Genomic DNA, 22801 nt, shown 5'->3' on the forward strand with positions numbered 1-22801 from the left:
GGTCTGTTGATTTTTTGGGTAATCAAGATAGAGTTGACTCAGTAACGGAGATTTCCATAGGGAGGTACTCTGCAAACTCTCTAATCAGTGATGGGACGGCTTCAGGATTTACGAAAGCCGCTAATCAAAGGCTGCTGTCGTCGACTTGGATTAAGACTGTCTGTGTCGAAATTCACAAATTCCATGCCTGTAATAAATGTGAGACTTCGGACTTGACAAATATCGGTCTTATGATCTACCACGCGTGTTTGAGCTGTGGGGGCCTTTCTAAATCTTGATATTTATCCATCTGATAAGAGCATGGAAATTTATGGCAGTACTGTTAGTAATTACTTTATAAATAATTATATATGTACTTAATATCTATAATTTTATTTAAAAATTCTCATGAATATAATGAAATATTTACTCTACTTTTTATGATGCAGCTTTTATATGTTTTCTAAGTTGATTATTTCTTTTTGTATAAATTCATATAATAATTATATATATATATATATTAAAAAAAAAACCTGCCTTTTCAAATCATGATATTTTTTATTAAAAAATAATGATATGAATAAAAACAAAATATGTTCTATATATAAAAAATACATGAAAAAACTTTATATGAAAAAAATACATAAAAAGATAAATGAGTTTTAATTGAAAAGATTCTTTACTAGAAAATCATAAGTATAAAACTGTTTGTTCGACACTATTGGGTCTCTGTAATTCTTTGAAGAAAAAAATTAATTTTCATGTTAAAGACATGTTCTTTTTTATTTTATTGTGAAAATAATTTTGTATTTATATATTATGATGATCATCCCACATTAATCAAGTAAAATAGCTTATCTACACACACCAATTTTTTTAATAAAAAGTTTTAAAATTAAATAAAATCTGTTTATTAACTAAAACAAAAACCGTCGTGGATAATTAAACTAGTTTTGTCCTAAAATGATAGGACTGTAACGTCCATTAGAAAGGTAGAATCTAAAAATAAAAGTAAGTAATTTTTTAAATAATCTATGATTTTCGTTGATTTTTTTCCATTTTAAATAAAATTACAGAATAATCAAGTCGACGGTTTAAAAAAAATCGAGATATTTTAGTGCAGCTGATCAATACATCTAAGGCTGCGAATTCCCACTGGATTCGCCAAGACAAGCTCATCCTACATGCCATCCTCGCCTCCACCTCTACCACCATTACCACCCTTCTCTCTGCCTACAAAACATCTCATGAGGCTTGGACAACACTTACCCGCTTATATGCAGGAAAATCAAGAACACGTGTGATGCAGCTCAAAGAAGACCTGACCTTGAGCAATCGTGGGTCTCGTTCAGTTACTGAATTCCTTCAAGGAATTAAAGTAATTGCTAATGAACTAGCAATCATTGATCATCCAGTTTCAGACGATGATTTAACTCTATACATACTTAATGGATTGGGTATTGAGTTTAGAGAAATTGTTACACCCATTCGTGCCCGTGAGACATCTTTGAAATTCGAAGAAATTCATGATCTTCTAGTCAGTCATGAGAATTACCTTCAGTGGCTGGAGCAACAATCTGCAACTTTGTTTGTTCCCACCGTAAATTACTCTAATCACTGGAGTCCTCAATCCTCTTTTAATTCTAGACAGTCCAAATGGCGTCCCCCGATTGCTTCTCAACCTCCATGTGGACACAGTGGTGCTCACCGAAATGGGTCATTTAATTCGGGTCACAGGAGATTTAAACTAAAATGTCAATGGTGTGATCAACTGGGTCATACAACAAAACATTGCCTAAAAATGTCTACTTCTGATTTCTCTGCAAATTGTGCAGCTTCTTCTCACCGCAAAAATCATAAATGGCTAGTGGACTCAGCAACATCTCACAATATGACCACTGATCTCTCCAATCTGACGATTAATTCTGAATATGACGGTACTGATGAAGTGGTAATTGGGGATGGATCAGGTTTGTCTGTTTCTCATACTGGGTCGTTGTCTCTTAAATCGTCCAATCATGTCTTTCATTTACGTGACACTCTTTGTGTTCCAACCATTCATAAAAATCTTATCCCTGTTCATCATTTTACCAAGCATAACAATGTTTACATTGAATTTCACCCTACTTATTTTTTGGTGAAGGATCGGATCACGAGGGCGATCATGCTCAAAGACGAATGTGAAGATGGAGTGTACCCATTTCCGGAGCACCTACCACCCATCCAAAAAAATATTACTGCTTATATTCATAAACGTACTACATCTGATGGATGGCACAAACGTCTTGGTCATCCATCATCCAAATTGGTCAATCATCTCATTCATGATTTTTCTTTACCCATCAATAAAAATGGCCATTCCTCCTTGTGTACTTCATGCTCTCAAAACAAAGCTCATCGTCAAACATTTAGTACTCATGGTCTTACCAGCACTATTCCACTTGAACTGATTTACACGGATGTTTGGGGTCCATCTCATGATCTTGGAATTAATGGATTTAAATATTATGTTATTTTTGTTGACCATTATACCAAATATATATGGCTTTATCCCATGACTCAAAAATCAAATGTTCAAACCATTTTTCCACAATTTCAGAATCTTATGGAAAATCGTTTCAATACCAAAATTAAAAGCCTTTATTCTGATAATTGTGGGGGAATATGTTGGTCTCAAAACTTATCTCTTTGTTCATGGCATTAGTCACTACACTACTGCTTCTCACACTCCCCAACAAAATGGTATGTCTGAAAGGAGACATCGCCACCTCGTTGAAACTGGCCTTACCTTGCTCACCGATGCTCACATGCCTCTCTCTTATTGGCCTTATGCATTTCAAACTGTTGCTTACCTTATCAATCGCATGCCCACTACCACCTTAAATAATAAATCCCCGTTTGAAAAATTATTCAATCAAAGACCCAACTATCTCAAGCTCAAACAATGTAGTTGTCTCTATTATCCATTAACCCGACTATACAATAAACACAAACTTGAGCTGAAATCAAAACCATGCACATTCATGGGTTATAACTTGTCCCAAAATGCATATCTGTGCTTTGAGCCCTCTACCAAAAAAATAATCATCTCCTGACATGTCATCTTTCATGAAGCCACATTCCCTTCTCAACAAACCAGTCATAACAGTGTCCCTTCTTCTCCACCTGCTGGGCAACAATCTTCTGTGCTTATCTCCTTACCAAAGCTACCTTTTGCTTCACCTCGTCCCAGCACTTCTCTGGATGTGGGTACTGAAGTCTTGCCATCATCTGAGCATGGGTCGTCCTCTGCACCGTCTTCTCTCCAAGTAAGTATTCCATCTTCTCCCCTGTTTTTAGATCCACCTACTTCCATAGAATTACCTGCTTCTACTCTATCTGAATCTGATGTGGTGCGTGTTCATAGCCTTTTTCATCTTTGAAAACAAATCCATCAATTATTTTCAACCAAGTTATTGTTAATTTAATTTCTCTTGAGTTTTTTTTGTTACCTAGCTTAATTTTCAGATCTAGCTCTCTGTGGATATGACCTCGATCTTACCGAGTTAATTGCTACATCGCACACTCGTGCACTTTCGAGTTAAAACAAGCCGAACATAAAAAGCGGTCAAGCAATTTTGGCGCTGTTGCCGGGGAGCTAGCAAGCAAAGGTAACAAATTTATATTTGATTATTGGAAAACAAAAAAAAATACATATAAATAAAAAATCAAATGGCTGGTTTCACCGCCTAAAAAAAATTTGTTACCTCGCAAGTGCAAAAAAAAATCAAAATTGCTTGACCGCTTTTTATGTTCGGCTTGTTTTAACTCGCAAGTGCACGAGTGTGCGATGTAGCAATTAACTCGGTAAGATCGATGTCATATCCACAGAGAGCTAGATCTGGAAATTAAGCTAGGTAACAAAAAAAACTCAAGAGAAATTAAATTAACAATAACTTGGTTGAAAATAATTGATGGATTTGTTTTCAAAGATGAAAAAGTGTAAATAGATTTTAAATGACAAGAAAAAGTAAGTCTTGGTCCAAATCAATTTTAATGGTGATGTATTGGTGATTCCTTCAACATATATAAGATAACTCAACCTAATATCAACGATGGTGATATTAGATCGGAAGATATTACAATGAAGTTTAAAAAGATGAAGATTGATTATTGCTTAAGAATGAACAAGTACTTTCATATTAAGTAAGACATTGAATCAAGCAATCTCTATACCAAAACTAAGGTTTGTGCATAAAAATTCAAGATTATAACATTACCTAAATGATTTCTAAAATTTCTTTGCAATAATAAACATTCATGAAGAAAATGAAAAGATAGATATTAAGATTCATTCATATCTTAAAGAACTCACCTCAACCACCATCATCCTTGATTTGGATCCAAGAAGGAGATTAGCCAACCATGATTACATGTAATAACACTTTAATAAATATGAAATAACTTAAATCAAACTGAAATAATAAGTTTTACAATCTAAAGAACCGAAATCTATAAAGAAGAACACAACACAATTGCAGTAAAAATTCGGACACAAATCTGACTCTAACTTTGGACAGCAATTCGACCCTCTTAGAAGCCTCATTTGGAGATGGCTATTAGAGACATATTTATAGGCCATTCTGTTAGATTTCCATATCATTAAAGAACAGATCATTTGGACATCTGAGTCAAAAGTTATAGATAAAACACCGAAAGGTGTTCTGGAAAATCAAACCAGGCCAGCTTGGAGAACACTTTGGTGCACATTTTTCTTCCTCCTTTATGAGTTGTCTCTTTCTTCTTTTGACCCAAAATAATGTCACAATGTCCTCTCCAGCTTTCCATCCATGTGCTTGCCCTCTTGAATCAATGAATTACCCAAATAAATCAAATGTTATTTATTGTGTGGACATGTAGGATCATGGATTGTGTTTGGGCTGATTTGAAGGGTGATTTGGGGCTGAATTTAAGCATCAAATAAGGATAAAAATGTACCTATTATTTGGGCTAAGATTGACATTGAAACCTTGAGTGTTTGATGGTTAAAGTTTGCACACAACATAAGGCATGTTTGGGTTTGAAATAGATCATATGATATTCTTTTCTAGAATTGGACTAGAATTGATTTTTAGGGCAAATTTGGAGCACTTATTTGAACCAATATTTGCTTCAATCTTCAACTAAATTTCTCTTCAATTCTTTGTTCCGAATTCCGACGTTGAATTTTCTGAAATAATTCATTTAAGGTCCAAAAACCTATCGAGACATTAAAAGAAACTTCATTACTAAAAAACACATCAATTATTATAAAAAACCTAAATAAAAATAATAAATACATATGTAAAATAAGAGACTTAATGATACTTTTGATGCACAATCACATAGCATGACTACTAGGTCCATCAATGACATTTATAAAACCAAAAAAACCTTCCTTGTTACCAAACATCCCCTTCCATCTTCTTTGGAACCCTCGAGTGTCACTGCTACACTTGCTGATTCTAGATGGCGTGAGGCCATGTCCTCCGAATTAACTGTTTTAATGCGTCATAATACTTGGCAATTGGTGCCTCCTCCTTCTGATTGTAATATTGTGGGCTGTAAATGGGTGTTTCGGGTGAAAATGCATGCTAATGGGTCTGTTGATAGGTTCAAAGCCAGACTAAGCGACCCAGCCTTGATTACAAAGAAACATTTAGCCCTGTTGTTAAGCCAGTCACCATACGCATTGTCTTGACTGTTGATGTGATGCAGGGTTGGTCTTTGAGGCAGTTGGATGTTAATAATGCATTCCTTCATGGGCATCTCACCGAAACAGTATATATGAAACAACCTCCTGGCTTTCGAAATCCTGAACATCCTGATTATGTTTGTTGCCTAACCAAGGCCATTTATGGTCTAAAGCAGGCACCCTGTGCTTGGTTCTCTGCCCTTAAGCATGCATTGACTGAGTTTGGCTTCCATAATTCTAAATTAGATTCATCTCTTTTTGTGTTTCATGATGGTTCCACTCTTGCTTATTGCCTAGTGTATGTTGACGACTTGATTATCACAGGCAATAATTTAGTTTTTGTTGCCCGTATTATTGATCATCTTGGCCAGAAATTTTCTATCAAAGACTTGGGGTTACTACATTTTTTTCTTGGTGTTGAGGTTATTCCTATTGTAGCTGGCTTGTTTCTAACTCAACACAAGTATATCCGAGATTTACTTGCTAAGACCAATATGGCTGGTGCTAGAGATGTCACCACGCCTCTCTCAACATCGGTCTCTTTACAATTGGATGATGGTTCTTCCTCTGTTGACTCCACCGAATATTGTAAAGTTATTGGTGCTTTGCAGTATTTGTCTTTTACAAGACCTGATGTTAGTTTTGCTGTCAATAAACTCTCCCAGTTCATGCATCATCCCACGCGAATTCATTGGACAACAACAAAAAGACTACTGCGATATTTGAAGAACACAATCTTCCATGGAGTTACTATTAGCAAAACATCCAGCAGCATGTTAACTTGTTTCTCGGATGCTGATTGGGCTGGTAATTTGGATAATAGGAAATCTACCTCTGCTTATTTGTTATTCCTTGGAACCACACCAGTTTCCTGGAGTTCTAAAAAGCAGTGTGCCATTGCAAGATCATCAACTGAAGCTGAATATAGGGCCCTGGCAACGGCTGCTGCTGAGAGTGTGTGGCTGCTATCCCTGCTCCAGGAACTGAAGTTCTGTCTATCACAACCACCACTACTCTTATGTGATAATTTAGGTGCCACTCAACTAAGTTTTAATCCTGTTCAGCACTCCCGGATGAAACATATACAGATTGATATTCACTTTGTGCGCGATTTGGTTGCGAAAAATATTCTCCATGTTCAACATGTCCACACCACTGATCAGCTAGCAGATCTGCTCACCAAGCCTCTCTTCAGACAAAGAACTGATTTCTTGCGTGACAAGATCGGCCTATCAGATGGTAGCCCGTTCTTGCGGGGGCGTATCAAGGAATCTGATGAAATCAAATCACAACAAATTCAAACGCAGCTGTTACCATGAGTTATGCCATATTTTGTGCTCTTCATAATTATAGGATCTGTTTGAAATATTGTTATTAATCCTGATTGTAAATAACCTTCCATTACAAACAATTGAATTCAAAAGTCAAGCTCCCAAGACTGTATAAATGTTACAACAAATGAATAGAAATTTGTGTGTTGCATTTCATAATATTTCAGTGTAAGATTCTATACAAAGTACTAGCAAACTACAAGTAGTCACTGAGACTTTACAGTTTGCAATTGAATTGCGTAAATTCTAACACTCGAAGAGAAGAAAAAGAAAAGGAAAAAAAAAACGACCCGCAGAGAAAATAATGACGGGCAATTTCGGTATTTCCCACCCGAACATAGATAGATTGTAGATGGAACAAACAGTGTCCGATCGATGATCATGATTTTGCCAATAATTCCCCCACCGCACGTAACTCTTCCTGCTACCTCACGGCGGTGCCATTTCTCGATCTCAAAGCTGGCAAAGGGTAACATTTCTTTCTTTGTTTCTTTCTTTCTTGTGAAGTAAGTAGTTTGATCTTGATTTTGCGATATGAAAATTGATGTATCAGTTTACTTTATTTTAAAAAACCTTTTTTTCATAAAAACTCATGACTAAAAGGGGATAAGATTAAAAAAACACTAAAAAAATATCAAAATTTAAAATAAAAAGGTTAGGTAAAAATATAATCCCTCTTTTAGTTACATACCTAAAGCATTTGTGCATCTGGTATCTTATCAGTTCCAATCCCCTTGAATCAGGCCAAAGGATTTATGGGTTTGGCACCCCGCCAAACCCAATCTTCTTGAGCTCGGCTACGCGGGAGGCTTAAGTGTCCGTAAGTTTGATACTCTGCTAGATCCAATTTTTTTGAGCTCGGCTATATGTCAAGTCCAAGCATTTGTGGGTCTCCCAACCCCCTATGAGTCAGGTTTTTCTTCAAGAACAAGTGCTCGAAGTGAGAATCTAGGGTCATCATCTCTTTACTACCTAGTAGATCAAAACATTTTTTAAAAGATCTTATCTGCATCAAATTGATATTAATATTAATAATAAGAGATGATTCCATTGATATTAATATTGTTTACAGATTGACATAGAATTATATTCTATAAGTACATGATATCTTCAACATTAAATGTCAAGTAAAGAGATACTGATTATTAATATTAATGTTGATTATAAAGATATTTCTCCTATTTAAATGAAGAAAAAAACTTACAACCACTTGAATAAAAAAAATATATATTTTAAAAACACTTTGAGTAATCCTAGCAGGGGTTTACAATGTTAACTTTAAAAATCATTTACTGCAAATCTTTATCATAAAATGATTGATTTAATAAATAGAGGATTCTTAAAATCCTTTAAAAAAAGACTGTTTTTATAAAAAAATATCCAGTTTGTGATACCGATCTCTGAAATCCTCATATAAAAAGAATAAAAGATTGATATGAACTTATATTCATCCATCATACGTGCCATCATACAAGCGTGACAAAAAGAAGCACCATGAAAAATGATGAAAATGGGTTTTGTGGGATGAGTGGATTAGTGGAAGTGGAGCAAAAGTGCATGATTGCGAGCTGGATCGATACGGAGCTGTCAACAATGCTGTTTATGCCAGTAATTGTCAACGTGGCAGATACATATAAATCACCATCTTTTCTTGAACCCAGATGGATGAGAGAGGAAAATTGGAATGAAAAATTGTAAATTCATTATGCATGATCAGCAATTTTATTTATTTATTTGTAATAAATTGGAATTAATCTTAATCAGGTCGTCATGGTCTTCTGGAGAGAATTGGTATCGGGGCTAAGGCTCGCACTGGATATGCAGTGGCACTGTCAAATCCTCAGCCTGCTAAGAGTATGTCATTGCTTTTTTATCTTTATCAACTACGTCAATCTTTTGTGTGTTTTGCTCTGTTTATTTGGTAACCCTCCGAATCCAAATGCCAAGCTTTATCTTTTTCTAACAAACTAGAGGAGGGAGCAAGCTAGGAGCACAGGTGAATGTAGTTAGTTTAGCTGTTCCTGAAGAGAAGAATGATTTGTTAGTGGAAAAAGGGTTTTAAACTTGAAACTTCTTCGTGTTTTTTAGTTCCTTACTCGCATTTCACTTTAAATGCTATCGAAGTTAAGGCCTAAGAAGGTAATGGCTGCTTCTTCGCGGAAGGGTGAGAGGGGTTTAACATAAACATTCGTCCAAACTCCATTCCCACTAGGATATTACTGGGTACTTGCACATACTTTATGTGCACCTGTTACAATGCAACTATGATAAAAACACTTGCCCTGTGGTTGATTGGAAATTTCAGTCAGCGGTTTTGCAATATGTGTGCCGCAGCTAGTAAAAGCAATATCTAAAAAGTGGTTCAGGAAAATTTTAGTGATATTCTCTTGTTGTTGGTGCTTCTGTGCACCTAGAGTGGAGACAGGTTTGTTGTAAAGATAGGGATCTCTGGTTCCTCTTCTGCTTGCCTATACTTTGAAATACTTCGTCGTCAGACTGCCAAAGGCAGAGGTAATTTATTATCACACTTAGGGTACATATTTTCAGGATTTGTCCTGTTTATTCTTAGAATCTCAGAAGCTCTAATAGCACCCTCTGCAGCCTACCCTGGAAGCAAAAGCAATGGCTGTCTGGCTTGACAAAAATTATCGTCCGGTGTGTTCCACCTGAATTGGGATTTAAATTTGTTCAGTTCCTTCGGCATGAGGGGTCTAAGTAAATTTATCGTGACAGAAAGCAGACAAATTTGCGATTCATTACCAATTGTAAATGGTAACATACTTCTCAGTCGCACTTATTACTCGAGAATAAGTAGACGGGCTTCGCCAAAAAAATTAAAAAGATGATGAGGGTAAAAGGATTATTACTCATAGAATTACATCTAGTAGACCTAGCAAACCTCTTGAACACAAATGGGAACTCGCGTTGCTTGTAATTTATCAAATTTGTGCACCTATTTTAAGTTTCTTATTATCTTAGTTCACCTTGAAGAGAATGCAAGCAATTCCTAGCCTTTCATTTCTGATGGTGCTAGCTCACATTTTTAGGCTCCTCCGCCCAGCCCCCAGGGCTGTTAGCATTTACAGGGCTCTAAGCATGCACAGTCCAGTCCATTCATGAGCTGATAAATGTTTGTCATCTCAATCGTTCTTGATTCTGGCTATTCCATGCTTGGAGTCTTCTGTATCAGTATATTACACTGTTAAGAAACGATATCAAAGGAACTCTTATTTTTGTAGTCAATTCTACTGCTAGAACACACCAATATTCCTCTGGAGCTCGACAGTAAGGACAATTTGAGATTTGACTCCCATATTGTTAATTTTTTTTTGGGTATTAAACCGGCCCTTATTTTGTTCCTGGAAATGGGAATCTCAGCGGTCCATCCAAGCACGCATGTGGTGAGGATAAATAGTGCGAGATGTTCCGAAGGAGTACAAATTTAGAATGGTTGGGCCTTCATTCTTATTCTAAACCCATTATTGGAGTGAAGGATAAATTTGGATTAGATCTCGAAAGAGCTGTCTAGCTCTATCTGCTACTATTCCCAAGTTACATGCCAAAATTCCTGTGTTTTCTTTTCTTTTGGATAGAAATGGTGACGATGCAGAAACATCTAGGCTTCAAATGTAACTAATGTCTCGCTCATGCCTCGACAAGTATCACAGTCGTGCACGCCTTCCAATCTCTCTAGAGCCTTCCACTTTTATTACATCATAATCCGAACTCAAATAATTTTTTTACATCATAATCTGAACTCAATTTTAGATTGTTTATTTTTGTTCTTGAAATTGTTTTAAGAACATGTTTAATATAGAAAAATATCAAATTAGTATTTTAAATAATTTTAATGTGATATTATTAAAAAAATTTATTTTAATATATTTTTTTAATAAAAAATACTTTTAAAAATAATTCCAATACAAAATACACGCATTTCAATGGGACAAATATCTCTGCAAACACGTGTTTGGTTTGACTGTCTGGTAACAAAACTACGTTCAACAACATTTCTCCAAATTGAATTCAAATAATTCAGCGTTTATTTCTTTTAAATAAGGAGTTGAGTTCAAGCTTTATATAAAAAGTCGATCTTTACTGGAAGAGTTTAATTTTTTAATGGGTTGATTTGGCTCGACCAAATTAATTAAGATTTAATAGTCTTTTAGATACCAAGATCTAAAAAAAAAAAAAAACCCTACAATTCGACGCGATATTGCAGTACTGTTCTTTAATTTACCATAATCGCACTGGTCCAAAAAATCAAAAGAATTAGAGGAAAACATATTGTAGCACTCGATCGTGATCAACATATTCATCTATATTAATCAGAGGACCTTAGCTAGAGAGACTTCGTAGCAGTTAATAAAGCGAAAGCTAGAGCGGTTTATTGATATTATAGAAAAATGGAAGAGGGAAAGAGTGGTGAAAAGAAGAAGGTGATGGTGGCTATAGATGACAGTGAGAATAGCCACTACGCTCTTGAATGGGCGCTTGATAAGCTACGAGAGACCATCGCTGACTCTGATGTTATCATCTTCACTGCACAGCCTAATTCTGATCTGGGTTATGTCTATGCTTCCACTTTAGGCGTTGCTCGTAAGTTCTTCTCAATTCCTTAGTTAGCGGTCATTTATTTTAGTAATTATTTTATAAATAAAAAAAGTCGATTTTTTCTTTCAAGAAAAGTTTAAACTGTACGATACTTCAGAGTAGCTCTTTCTTTTTCTTTTTTCTTTATGTATTTTGGTTGCAGCTGTGGATTTGATCACATCTATACAAGAAAATCACAAGAAGGTTGCATCATTTCTATTGGATAAAGCTAAAGATATTTGTGCCAAATATGGGGTAATGGTTTCCATCATTGTATCGAACTGATCCTTCTTAAATTATTCAGTTTGTGCATGTAGTTATTCAGTTCTGTGATTGTAGAATGAAAATTATGATGGTTATTGCATGTAATCCACATAACATGTCGAGTGATTTCCTCTGTTGGCTTTCCCCTTTCCTTAAAAGCCATAGGTGCTGTAAATGAGATTTTCCATTTTATTTGATCATGTAGTTTTTGACTTGTATATAAGCATAATGCATATGTGAAAATAATTTCTTACAAAATCTGACTGGAAAAGGAATAAAAAACGAAGTGGGTAAATTGAAGCCCCAGTCGTTGAGAAATAAATTGCAGTTCCTTCACAAAAACTAAATGCATTGAAGTACAAGCAGGTTCCACATCAAATAGTTTTGCATGTTGTTATAAGCAAAAATAGTAATGCTCTTTTATCTTCCTAAAGATTGTTGCAGAGACAGTAACGGAGATTGGGGATCCTAAATACGCAATATGCGAAGCTGTAGAAAAGCTCAACATCGAACTTCTTGTTTTAGGTAGCCATAATCGGGGACCTGTGCAGAGGTTAGTCTTTACTTGAAATGTTATATGCAATCCTCCTTATTCATCAGTCTAAAGTTATAAGAAGAGAAAAAAGACAGAGAAAATAGCATGTCATGCTGGCATTTCAGAATGTAATTGGATGGAGAACGAGTCGCCTGTTTTTAACCTGGAGATAAATCAACTATTGTGTATAGTTGTGCTATTGTATGCAAACATGGGTGCCTCTGAACTGTGCTTCTAGATAGACTAAAACTTACAAATTACTGAGTTTAACTCGAGTTTTCCTGGACAGGGCTTTTCTGGGAAGTGTCAGCAACTACTGTGTGAACAACGCCAAGTGCCCTGTTCTTGTTGTGAAGAAACCTGCAGTTTGAGGACTTCGCCGTCATATTGCTGCTATCATGTGAAGCAGAAAGCTGAGTTCTGGATATAAGGAGACCAGCAAGTCAGAGTTTTCTGTCAAAACAAACTTACAGCATGTCAAGTTAAAATGTCTAGATGTTTGGAAATTTTGAGATTTAGGTCTCTTTTCAAAAGGCATTGTGTTTGTAAATTATTAGACAAAATAAATACTCCCCAAGCTAGCTTGACTCTGTTAACATGGGTTATCTTCAGCTCTATTATTTCAGATCATTCTCAGATATGATTTGAGCCTTGCAACAGTACATTTCCATAACTAGCACATAAAAAAGAAAATGAAAAGGAAGAGAGAAGAAACTTTCGGTAAATTGTGCTTTGCTTACTCGTGTTAGCTTGCCATCTCTCTCAATGGGCGTTCCAATGACATTTGCCAAATTGTCCACCAGTGACCATTAGTAGCCTCAACTTAGTGTTGCTCAGAATTTTAAAATCATACATTGCTGGCTAAATGCTTTTAAGATGCTTTGCTCATTAGTTTGCAAGCAATTAGTAAAAAAAATTTCTATTATTTTATACCTTTTTCATTCCTTGCTCCACTTGACCATGTTTTCTTCTCATACTGCATGTGAAGTCCAATCCTCTTATCTTTCGAATATATCCGATCAAATGTTTAGAATATTACTGACGCTAAAGTTTTATAGCACATCAATCAACCTATCGTCGAAAGAGGAAGAAATTACCAACAAATTCTGTTCGGGCAACGGAAAACCTTGTACTGTCAAGCACATACTGGTAGATACAAAAGGTAAATTATCCTTTCATAAATGAGCTATATCTTGATCCTAATCCGCACGGATAGAATTTTCATGCTGGGATTCTGCTGATGGAGGTTTTTGATAACCATGACTCTTTGCTGTCAAGTCGACCTTTTTATCAAGGAGAAACAAGAAGAACAAACAAAAAATGAGGAGAAGAAAAAGAATTTGCTACAAGTACATGAGGCAAAGAAAAAGCTGTAATTTGTAGTGTGACTAATCCACCAGCAAAATTAATGGCTGGGGCCACGATAATCACTTTTTTGTTCATTCATTTCTGTTATGGTTATACAACTAACTGGGAAATTTCTGCTAAGTAACTCTACAAAAGAGCAATTAAATTTCTTGCTGTCAACTCTACCAGTTGAAAGAAGTAGATGTTAGGAAAAGGAGACTTCATAGGCCAATGCATCAGGTCTCCATCATTCTATACCGGGTAAAACTATCACATCTCACCAAAAATAAACACAGTGCGTATCAAGTTACCCCTTTCCTTTTCACGGATGAAAGGTTTTCATTAATCAAAAGCAACCAAAGAAGGAGCTTACCTTCCTGCGTACAATTACAAACGATTTTGTAAAGAAAACTAATATTTACAATGAGGAAAAGTTCCAATTCCTATGTCGAGTTACCTTCCCAGAGCAGAAGTAATCTTTTCATACGTCGCAAAATAGATCAGACAGCAAGAAAAGCTTTTGCAATCTTCGTGACCAATTTGGGACGACACTAAGTGGAAATACAGTAAAAGCAAATTCCCTTTTCAAGTAGGAACGTCCTAGAAAAGGCTCCCAATTATAATCTGAGCATCATTATTGAGACTGTTGGCTTCTCTTACCTAGGCTCGAGTTTTCACTCCACAGTACTGAAAAGAGCAAACCACCCTGAAGCAACAAAAAATTGACTATTGTTACTCTAAAGCACATTACTTTGGAAAAGAAAGAACTCTTGGTTACTTATAGAGGAAAGCTCAACTAACACATTCTTGAATTCAAAACAATGGCCAGTACATTTGAAGACTTTCAATGATATAAATAGGTGAAGTTTCATATCACATGACATTTATGTACCAACTACATTTTATTGAAGTTAAAGACTTTTGTTTTGCATCATCTGCGTGACAATGAATAAAGGAAATGGAAGGGCTAATATGAAGGTGATGGTGGTCATAGATGAAAGTGAGTGCAGTTATCGTGCTCTCATGTGGGTGCTCGACAATCTCAAAGAATCGATCAAGAACTTACCGCTTGTCATATTCGCAGCGCAGCCACCTCCAAAATGTAATTATGTAGTCTCTTCAGCATTTGGTCTCGCTTGCATATGTCCACTCTCAGCCAGTTGAGTATTCCTGCTATCCATTTCGCTAGAACATAAGTGTTCGTGCTGTACATGTTACTGCATTTTACTCAGGATTTCTTGGTTTCTAGTCCTGCTCAGTTAATCTTGGATTTCGTATATATGATACATCATTATTAACTAGATTCTGCAGGTTGGCAGGTGGGAATTGTGTTCCTTTGTCTATATTTAAGGACTTGAGTTTAAGCCTTTATTGCTTTTTTTTCCCAAGAAAAGCTAATGGAAATTGTTTAACCATGCACGTAATCTCAAAAACAAATTGTGTTTACAAATGCCTTTCCTTTTCTTTTCGGAACGAGAAGTCTGTTACACTCATATCTTTTGATTCATTATTCTCTTGTGAACTTCTCGTATTGAGAGTCATATTAGAAACATTAAACGCATAGAATGTATACGCGAAATTGATTGTCATTAGTTTATACTTTTGAATGACAGCCATGGATCTATTTAACTCTGTTCACCAACAAAATAAGAAGGTGGCATTGGGTATTCTGGAGAAGGCTAAGAGAATATGTGCAAGTAAAGGGGTATGTCCATAATAATTAGTGAAGCACTTTGCTGAAACCTCTGATCACTCTGTAGTCATTTACCAGTCTACTTTTCCATCTGCGACACATGAAGCCCCACGGAATTATCCATATGAAAAGGAAAGATGTTAAAGAAAATTGAATTTCTTAACTTTATCCTTGAGATCTCCAGGACAAAGCCATCAACTATGGAAAAACTAGAAAGTAATTTTAAGCTAGTTTTGAAAAAAGCAAGCTGTACTGGACCTTCCAGAAAAATCTTAGGTGATTCATGTTACTGGGAATTTGATGCTTCACATCTTCTGCTAAGGTTAAACAGTCCCTGTATCTCAAGATAGAAGTATTCTATAGACTCATTCGTATCATCGTAATGTACTACTTAAACTGTTGCTTTGACTCTGGTGTTGATAGAGTCTAGTTTGTTGTGACAAACTATATGGTGGGTGGGTCCTAAAATTTCTTCAAGTCCACCACCTTTATTTGGAAAGCATTTTATTTATGAAAATGAGGCCAGTAGTTAGCAAGGTTTTGCCCAAAAATTCAGTACAACTGCTTGCACTTTTCCTCCCCCACCCCGCACTCTCCGGGTGTCTCAATTATGTGTTTCTTTTTTACAATATTAGCTCAAATGATATGATGTCGACGCAGCTAGGAACTTGGTAAAAATAAAAGTGGGCTGGTAAATTTTGTTGTCATTCATATTCTACATACCGCTTTCTCCATGGACTTGATGATGGATGGCACTGATTTTTACCAATTTTCTCTGACTATTTATATATACAGGGATCGTCACTGTCTTTTGTCTTCTCAGGTAACTGTGGAGGCAATTACTGAGGCGGGTTGTCCTAAAGAGGTCATATGCGATGCAGTTCAGAAGTGTGGTGTCAATTTACTTGTCATTGGCGACGAGGCAAATGGAAATATCAAGAGGTTGGTTTCCTATCTTTCTTATTTTTGCTAGCGATCTGATGGGGACAGAAGATAATCTTGATATGCCACAAAAAGAGAAAGCAGACATGGAACAGCTATTCTACTGCAAGCATTTAGCTGTGAACACCTCATAAAAATAAATCACGTAGGGGTCAATAAGTTATAGGGTTTTTTCGACAGAATTTCTATATGCTCATGTAGAGTGGTTTCATTGCATTATCTGACATTGATGCAAATTATTTCCTATAGGGCTTTGCTGGGAAGTGTCAGCAGTTACTGCGTTCAGAATGCCAAGTGCCAGGTTCTTCTCGTGAGAAACAAGGCCTGAGGGGATTTAACTGTTTAATAGATGTATACGGCTGATTTAGCTTCTGTTCTATGATTTGTATTCTACTAGCCACGAAGTTGTATACATCACGCCTTATCCCTGCTGTGGAACTGTTGCCCAAAAATAAGGTTGATATTATTAGTCGATCGACTGCTGTAGCATTATTCATCGTGTTTATGCAGGCAGGTGCGTGCTTGGAAAGGCAAGGAGCCCAAAATGGACATCGTTATTGTTGAATTACGAAATCTATTAAATTAAGCTATTGGAAACAGCGTAATCTAAGATGTTCCCAACATCGTAACTCATCAGATGTGTCATTTTCTTTTTTTTAAAAAAAAAAAAAGACTAATTCAAAAGTTTTTTTTTTTTTTTCATTTCTCTGGAAAATCACATGGCATGCCATGATTTATAGGTGTGACTTGCACGGACAGGTCGACAGTGACTTCTCCTTTTCCGTTAAGATCGGGTAAATTTTATTTTCGAAGTTACAGGAAAATCTTGACACCAAGTGATGATGATTAGGCTCGACGCCACTAAATCAATTATGAAAGCAAAATAATATTCTAATTTTTTGGCTGCTGAAATTAATCTCATCAAACACTTAATAAATTGCATCATAAAGTGAGATTTCATTTGGAATATTAATTAGAAAACTTATACTCAATTGTTATTAAATTATATTTATTTAATATTCACATGACAACCTTTTAATTTCCTAAATATCAAAAGACATGGGAAAATCTACTTAAAAATTAAGATACTATATTTTTCAATTTATTTGGATAGAATACATGACTTGTCATATTAACGAGGGAGAGTCTCTCAAAACTGATGGGTAAAAACAAAAGGAGATTATATTGATGAGATTCATTATTATTATTATTATTATTATTGTTGTTGTTGTTTGAGATGACGAATTCTTGGTTCTCTGTGAAAATGGAAGAAGACGAACAGGGACCACAAAATGTCTAGATAAGCATACAGTATCGAATATCAACACTCCTTTTATGTGCCACAAGAAAAAGAGAATGAGAGGCTGCTGAGTGGCGGTGATTGATAAAGTGGGACCCGAACAGCCCATAAACAATCAAGTCGAGGCGGTCTCTAGAAAGTGAAACAAAAGAACAAACAAATGACATATCACCGCGTGTCAAATTTGTAGTGGTAGAGCCGTCACTGACTTGACCACCACAGATTTGAAAAACTGTACCGCTAGAGCCCTCTTTCCGTTTTGTTCGTAAGCCGGAGGATCAGATCATCTGTGCCTCTGTCGCATGACTCATCACTGACCCAAAAAGCCCTTTGTATATTGCCTTGCCCAATAGGCACTTACCACACCACAAAACAAAAATATTATTGCCTTTTCTGCCCCCCTTGCAAAAATTAATAATTTAGCATTTCTACTACTACGGGGTGTTTGGAGCCTCTTTTTCATCTAATCTTAATTTTTTTTATTTAATTTTTTTATTTTTTAGGTTTTTTTAACGTGTAAAAAATAAATTTTAAAAAATAAAAATATATTATTTTAATATTTTTCAAAATAAAAAACATTTAAAAAGGAAACAACTACACGACATTCAAATACTTCCAAGCACCTTCTCATCGTGACTCATCAGTCCCTATCCTTTTTCTCTTTCCAAAAAAGCCTGCTACTTTTTTTATGACGTGGACAAGAATGTCTGCCAGGTAGCCAATGGTTATCTCCCAAGTAACTTGACCCAACATATTCCTAATACTTTATTATGATAATTTGTTAGATACAATCGGATCTATCTTCAACTCTGAATGCATCTAATAATTCTTGAGCATTGCGAATAAAACTTAGAAAATTTTTCGAGCTTCACTTTCACATGAAAAATATAAACAATAAAACTCTCTTTTTTTTCATTCCAAATTTCATATTTTTTTGTTTTCTTTTTAATATCATCTTTAATTTTTTTTAATAATCATAAAAATTATCTTTAAATATATAAAATCAACTAAACTATGTTAATTCAAACTTCACATGATTTAATTTTGAATCTAAATTAGATAATGAGTTAGGTTGAGATGTTCTTTTTTTTTTAATTTTTTTTTATCAATGGATTAGGTTGTTTTTGGATCGGTTTGGACCAAGACAACTACATTAATTTAATTTTAAATTTAAATTTAATAAAAACTTAATCAAAAAACTTTAAAATTAACTTATTAAACAATTTAATAACAATACCAAATAATTATTTATAACTAAAATATTTTATTATTATATTTATTCAACCACCACCAACAACACAACATAGCACTCGTAACAGGAAAGTAGTTCAATTTCTAAAGTTACTTGGGTGTTTCAGGTAGAAATATTGAAACACTTTTGTCCAAATACATTCGAAACGTATATAGATACAGTTATACATTAATCGTTACCTGTACAGGTCATAGCAAGAATATGCCATTACAAGAATATGCTCATGTTTTTGAGTCCACGGTCACCAGCCTCCTTTGCCTTTAAAAACCCAACCCTCTGGCCCTAGCAAACCTCCTCCGTTTCACATCTCATCCCTCTCTGGTATTTTCATTACAAAGCTCTACTCAAAAGTCTCCTTGTTCTTCGTTCTTTTTCCAGTTCACACAAATTTTCTCTTAGCAATCCTTAGTAGCAACCTTAAAATCCCGTAATTTTTTTTCTTAGGATTGAGATACCAGACTCCTGTCTTTGCACATAATTGTTGCTAGCTAGCTAGCTAGACATGGAGATCCCAGTGATCAATAGAATAAGCGATTTCGAGACAGGCTTAGCCTCTCTGCAAAACCCAACATTTCTTTCCCAGATTCTTGCACTTTCTGGTGTCGAAAAAATTCACCAAGCTTATAGTATTTGGAAATGGGGCGCTCTGATTCTTGCCCTGGCCGCCTCTTTCACAGCCATAATTAATAGAATCAAGATTCTCATCATCCGATTCAAAAACCACCCCTTCATCTCTTCACCATCTCTTATCACCAATCAAGAAGATTGTGATTACGAAAGCGAAACAGACTTATCTTGCTCATCATCAATATCCTTATCAGATGACGAACAGGAAGAAGAGTCCACATCATCTTCAAGAAGTTGGTGGTCCATTAATGATCATGATCAGGACTTCCGGGTTAGAGGCTCTGGGAATTGTTACATTGACGATCAATACCAGGGTGGTAATTTTAGGCTCCGGAGACGACGAAACAGCAGCATTGGAGACTTTTTTTCGTTGACTGATTTCACAAACGGGAAAAACGTTGTAAAGCTTTGGGATAATTTAGGATTAAGTCTAGGATTAAACCTTAACAACAGCTGCGATTCGAGAAACGCTGCCGTTTCTTTTTATGACATTAACAAGGAGCAGAAGATATGTTCCATATTCGGCAGCAAATGTGATAGTATTTTCGCGGCTGTTTCCACATCTCCTTCGGTGGTTGTCTCGGCAGAGACAAATTTGTCGGGTCATTCATCGTTAAGTTTATGGGATACCCGAGTTGGGTTTCGGGTGCCGGAGGTTTTTGCGGAATTAAGGCCTACGTTGGGGAAGATTGTGGGTGTCGTCGGCGGCGGCGTAGAGAAGGTTTATGTCAGAGATGATGTCACTGGTGAGTTAACGGTGGGTGATATGAGAAAACCCAGTTCGCCGTTAGTCAATGCGACGGAATCTGATGTGGATACTTGGTGGGATGCTGACGCCGTTATTGTTGAGAATGAATGTGAAAAATCTGTTTGATAACGCGGCCAAGGATTCACTTGTATTTCTGGGAATGATAGAGCGGTCAATCAATGTAATTCAGCTATCTGTAAATAGTTTTTTTATTAGCCAATAAAATAGAAAACGAGCCGATCCTGGGCGCCTCATTATTTGTTTTAATTGGTTCTTAGCATATTCTAGTCTGTTTGCTTAGCTTTGTGATTCGATAATGCAATCTTTCGTTGTTGACGCTTTCTTGTGATAATAATTGCACTGGTTGAAAATAAAAGAAAATGCAGAAAACATGGCACACGAGGTCAGATGTTTCAAATTCTTGGATGAATAAGATGACTGATTTTTCCAGCAAAGAAAGTAGACTGGTCTAACTTTCTGGATAGGCTCCCTTATCGTTCAAGTAATTAGGAACTGTTCCATTGTGTGTAAAAGACAGACTCCTCTTTCTAAGAATTAAACTGTGCTAGATTAGGTGATGAGACAAGTAATGTCAAACAGTGAAAAGGATGCATCTTTTAAAAAGATTGGCTTTCTCTGTAATGATATTTCAGATAGGTCCCTCGTCACTGTATTATATGCTTAATGGTTAAGGGTTAACCATCCATTAAATATTTCAATATAATTTCAATTTTTAGATCACAAAAATCCGTCTTGATTTTCAATTCTGAGATGATAAGTTGGGTGTTTTATGCTGCGTTCGAATTAAAAGTGTTTTTTACATAAAAATATTTAAAAATAATTTTTAAATATATATTTTTTTGTTATTTTCAGTATCATTGTATTAAAGTCATTTATAAAAATACTAAAAATTATTAATTTGATGTTTCATCAAAATAAATATATTTTTTGAAAAATATTTAAAAGATGAAGCTAACTTAATCTCAAATACGATTAAAAAAATAAAAAATTCAAGGTAGTTGCTGGGACGTGGAGGAATCTCACCAAGTGAAAGCAAATCATGGACACACATCAACAAAGGATCAGATGCTTTCATTGCTTCCCTGCACTTAATGGGTCCTATCCATATCATTAATGAACTCTATCTCATTATAATGGGCCTGGTTTGGGCCAGGCTGCTAGTTTAGTACCCCCAAGGGCCCAAACAAAGTCAAGGAAGGAAAACATCAGAAAGAAGCCCATAAAGCTGGCCTGTCAAGACATGTTGGGCTGAAGAGGTTTTCTTATTAGCCATGGCCAGGAAGCATCTCCCAATAATCAACGAATGTTTGTCTGCCCTGCACCAGCTTAAACACAACTCACAGAACTTAAAATCCACGGATTGATTGTTAGACAATGGAAAACGTGGTGGAAAGTCCCTTTATCTGGAATAATTTGCTTTAATTAAAACATCTAACTTTCTTAAAGGAAATTCCTCTAGGTTCTAACGTTTGAAGATTTTAAGCAAGAAAAAAACTTGGTTCCCAGATTTTTGTAGAAATCCAGCGAGTATAGAGGAGCCTTCTCTCAGCACTGGTTGTGTAATGTAGGAAATTATCTGGCACCGGGACTCAAAATCTCTGTGTTTTATATACATGCCAAAGCTTCCTGCCCAAAATTCTACTTTTATTTTCTTTTTTCAGTTAGTTTGAAGCTGGAACAATTAAATATGTGGGCGAGGAAAGAGCTAACTAAAGGTGTATTGGCCTTTGATGTGTGCTCAAATCCGGATTTTAATCCACAAATCTTTATCTGAACAAGTACGAACAACCTCACTCTAGACTTTCTATCAACAGGCTAGACAAGCTTAAAGGCTAACCATATCTGCATTTATATGATATACAATACCGATGATTGGCTTGGTGATTTCCTAAAGCGCTACACCAGTAAATTCATGTAGAACCTATATATTAGTTATCCCTTTTGCTTGTCTGATTTTATTCTGGACATTACAGTTTTATGTAATTTCAAACAATACTTAATCTAAGAAATCAGAAGTTCAAAGAAAGATGAAACAGATACCGAGCGAGTATTTAGTGCTTTAAGAATTGGTGTCATAACAGTTTCAACGCCACCAGCAGCAGCCCAATGACAATTCTCTTCTGTTGAAATTGAAGGTGACTCAATATCATCACGACCAACACGCTTCCTTTCATGATGGTTACCTTCTACCGATTTCAATCCCTTACTATCAAGACCTTGATTAATAGACCGCGAAAATCCCGTGAGTTTTTGCACCAAAGCCATGAAAACCTTGGCTTGCGTATGGATTACCTTGGCGAATGTGTCTAGATAATAATCGGTTGGTTCTTCTGCTGATGTTGTTTTACTCCATTAAAAAGAGGAGTTATATATTACAGAAATTGATGATGAGATGGGATTCTTTGTTGATATATGGACGTAGACCATTGATGTTATTTTGTCCATAATGGTACTTT

General features: G+C 35.7%; 3 protein-coding genes across 3 annotated transcripts; all 3 read left to right on the forward strand.

The window, feature by feature from the left end:
* Window positions 1-11132: 11132 nt before the first annotated feature.
* LOC133704729 (universal stress protein A-like protein) lies at window positions 11133-13055 on the forward strand. The gene is made up of 4 exons (XM_062129665.1): window positions 11133-11622; window positions 11780-11871; window positions 12315-12433; window positions 12705-13055. Exons 1-4 carry the CDS (start codon window positions 11430-11432, stop codon window positions 12784-12786), a joined length of 486 nt encoding a protein of 161 aa, XP_061985649.1. The 5' UTR covers window positions 11133-11429; the 3' UTR covers window positions 12787-13055.
* Window positions 13056-14728: 1673 nt separating this feature from the next.
* On the forward strand, window positions 14729-17026 carry LOC133704356 (universal stress protein A-like protein). The gene is made up of 4 exons (XM_062129164.1): window positions 14729-14921; window positions 15376-15467; window positions 16279-16397; window positions 16647-17026. The coding sequence occupies exons 1-4, from the start codon at window positions 14735-14737 to the stop codon at window positions 16723-16725; spliced, it is 477 nt and encodes a 158-aa protein (XP_061985148.1). The 5' UTR covers window positions 14729-14734; the 3' UTR covers window positions 16726-17026.
* Window positions 17027-19136: 2110 nt separating this feature from the next.
* Window positions 19137-20591, forward strand: LOC133704453 (uncharacterized). The gene has a single exon (XM_062129277.1). The coding sequence runs from the start codon at window positions 19452-19454 to the stop codon at window positions 20448-20450; it is 999 nt and encodes a 332-aa protein (XP_061985261.1). The 5' UTR covers window positions 19137-19451; the 3' UTR covers window positions 20451-20591.
* Window positions 20592-22801: the final 2210 nt, after the last annotated feature.

The sequence above is a fragment of the Populus nigra genome, chromosome 10 (genome assembly GCF_951802175.1).
Source record: "Populus nigra chromosome 10, ddPopNigr1.1, whole genome shotgun sequence".
Taxonomy (NCBI): Eukaryota; Viridiplantae; Streptophyta; class Magnoliopsida; order Malpighiales; family Salicaceae; genus Populus; species Populus nigra.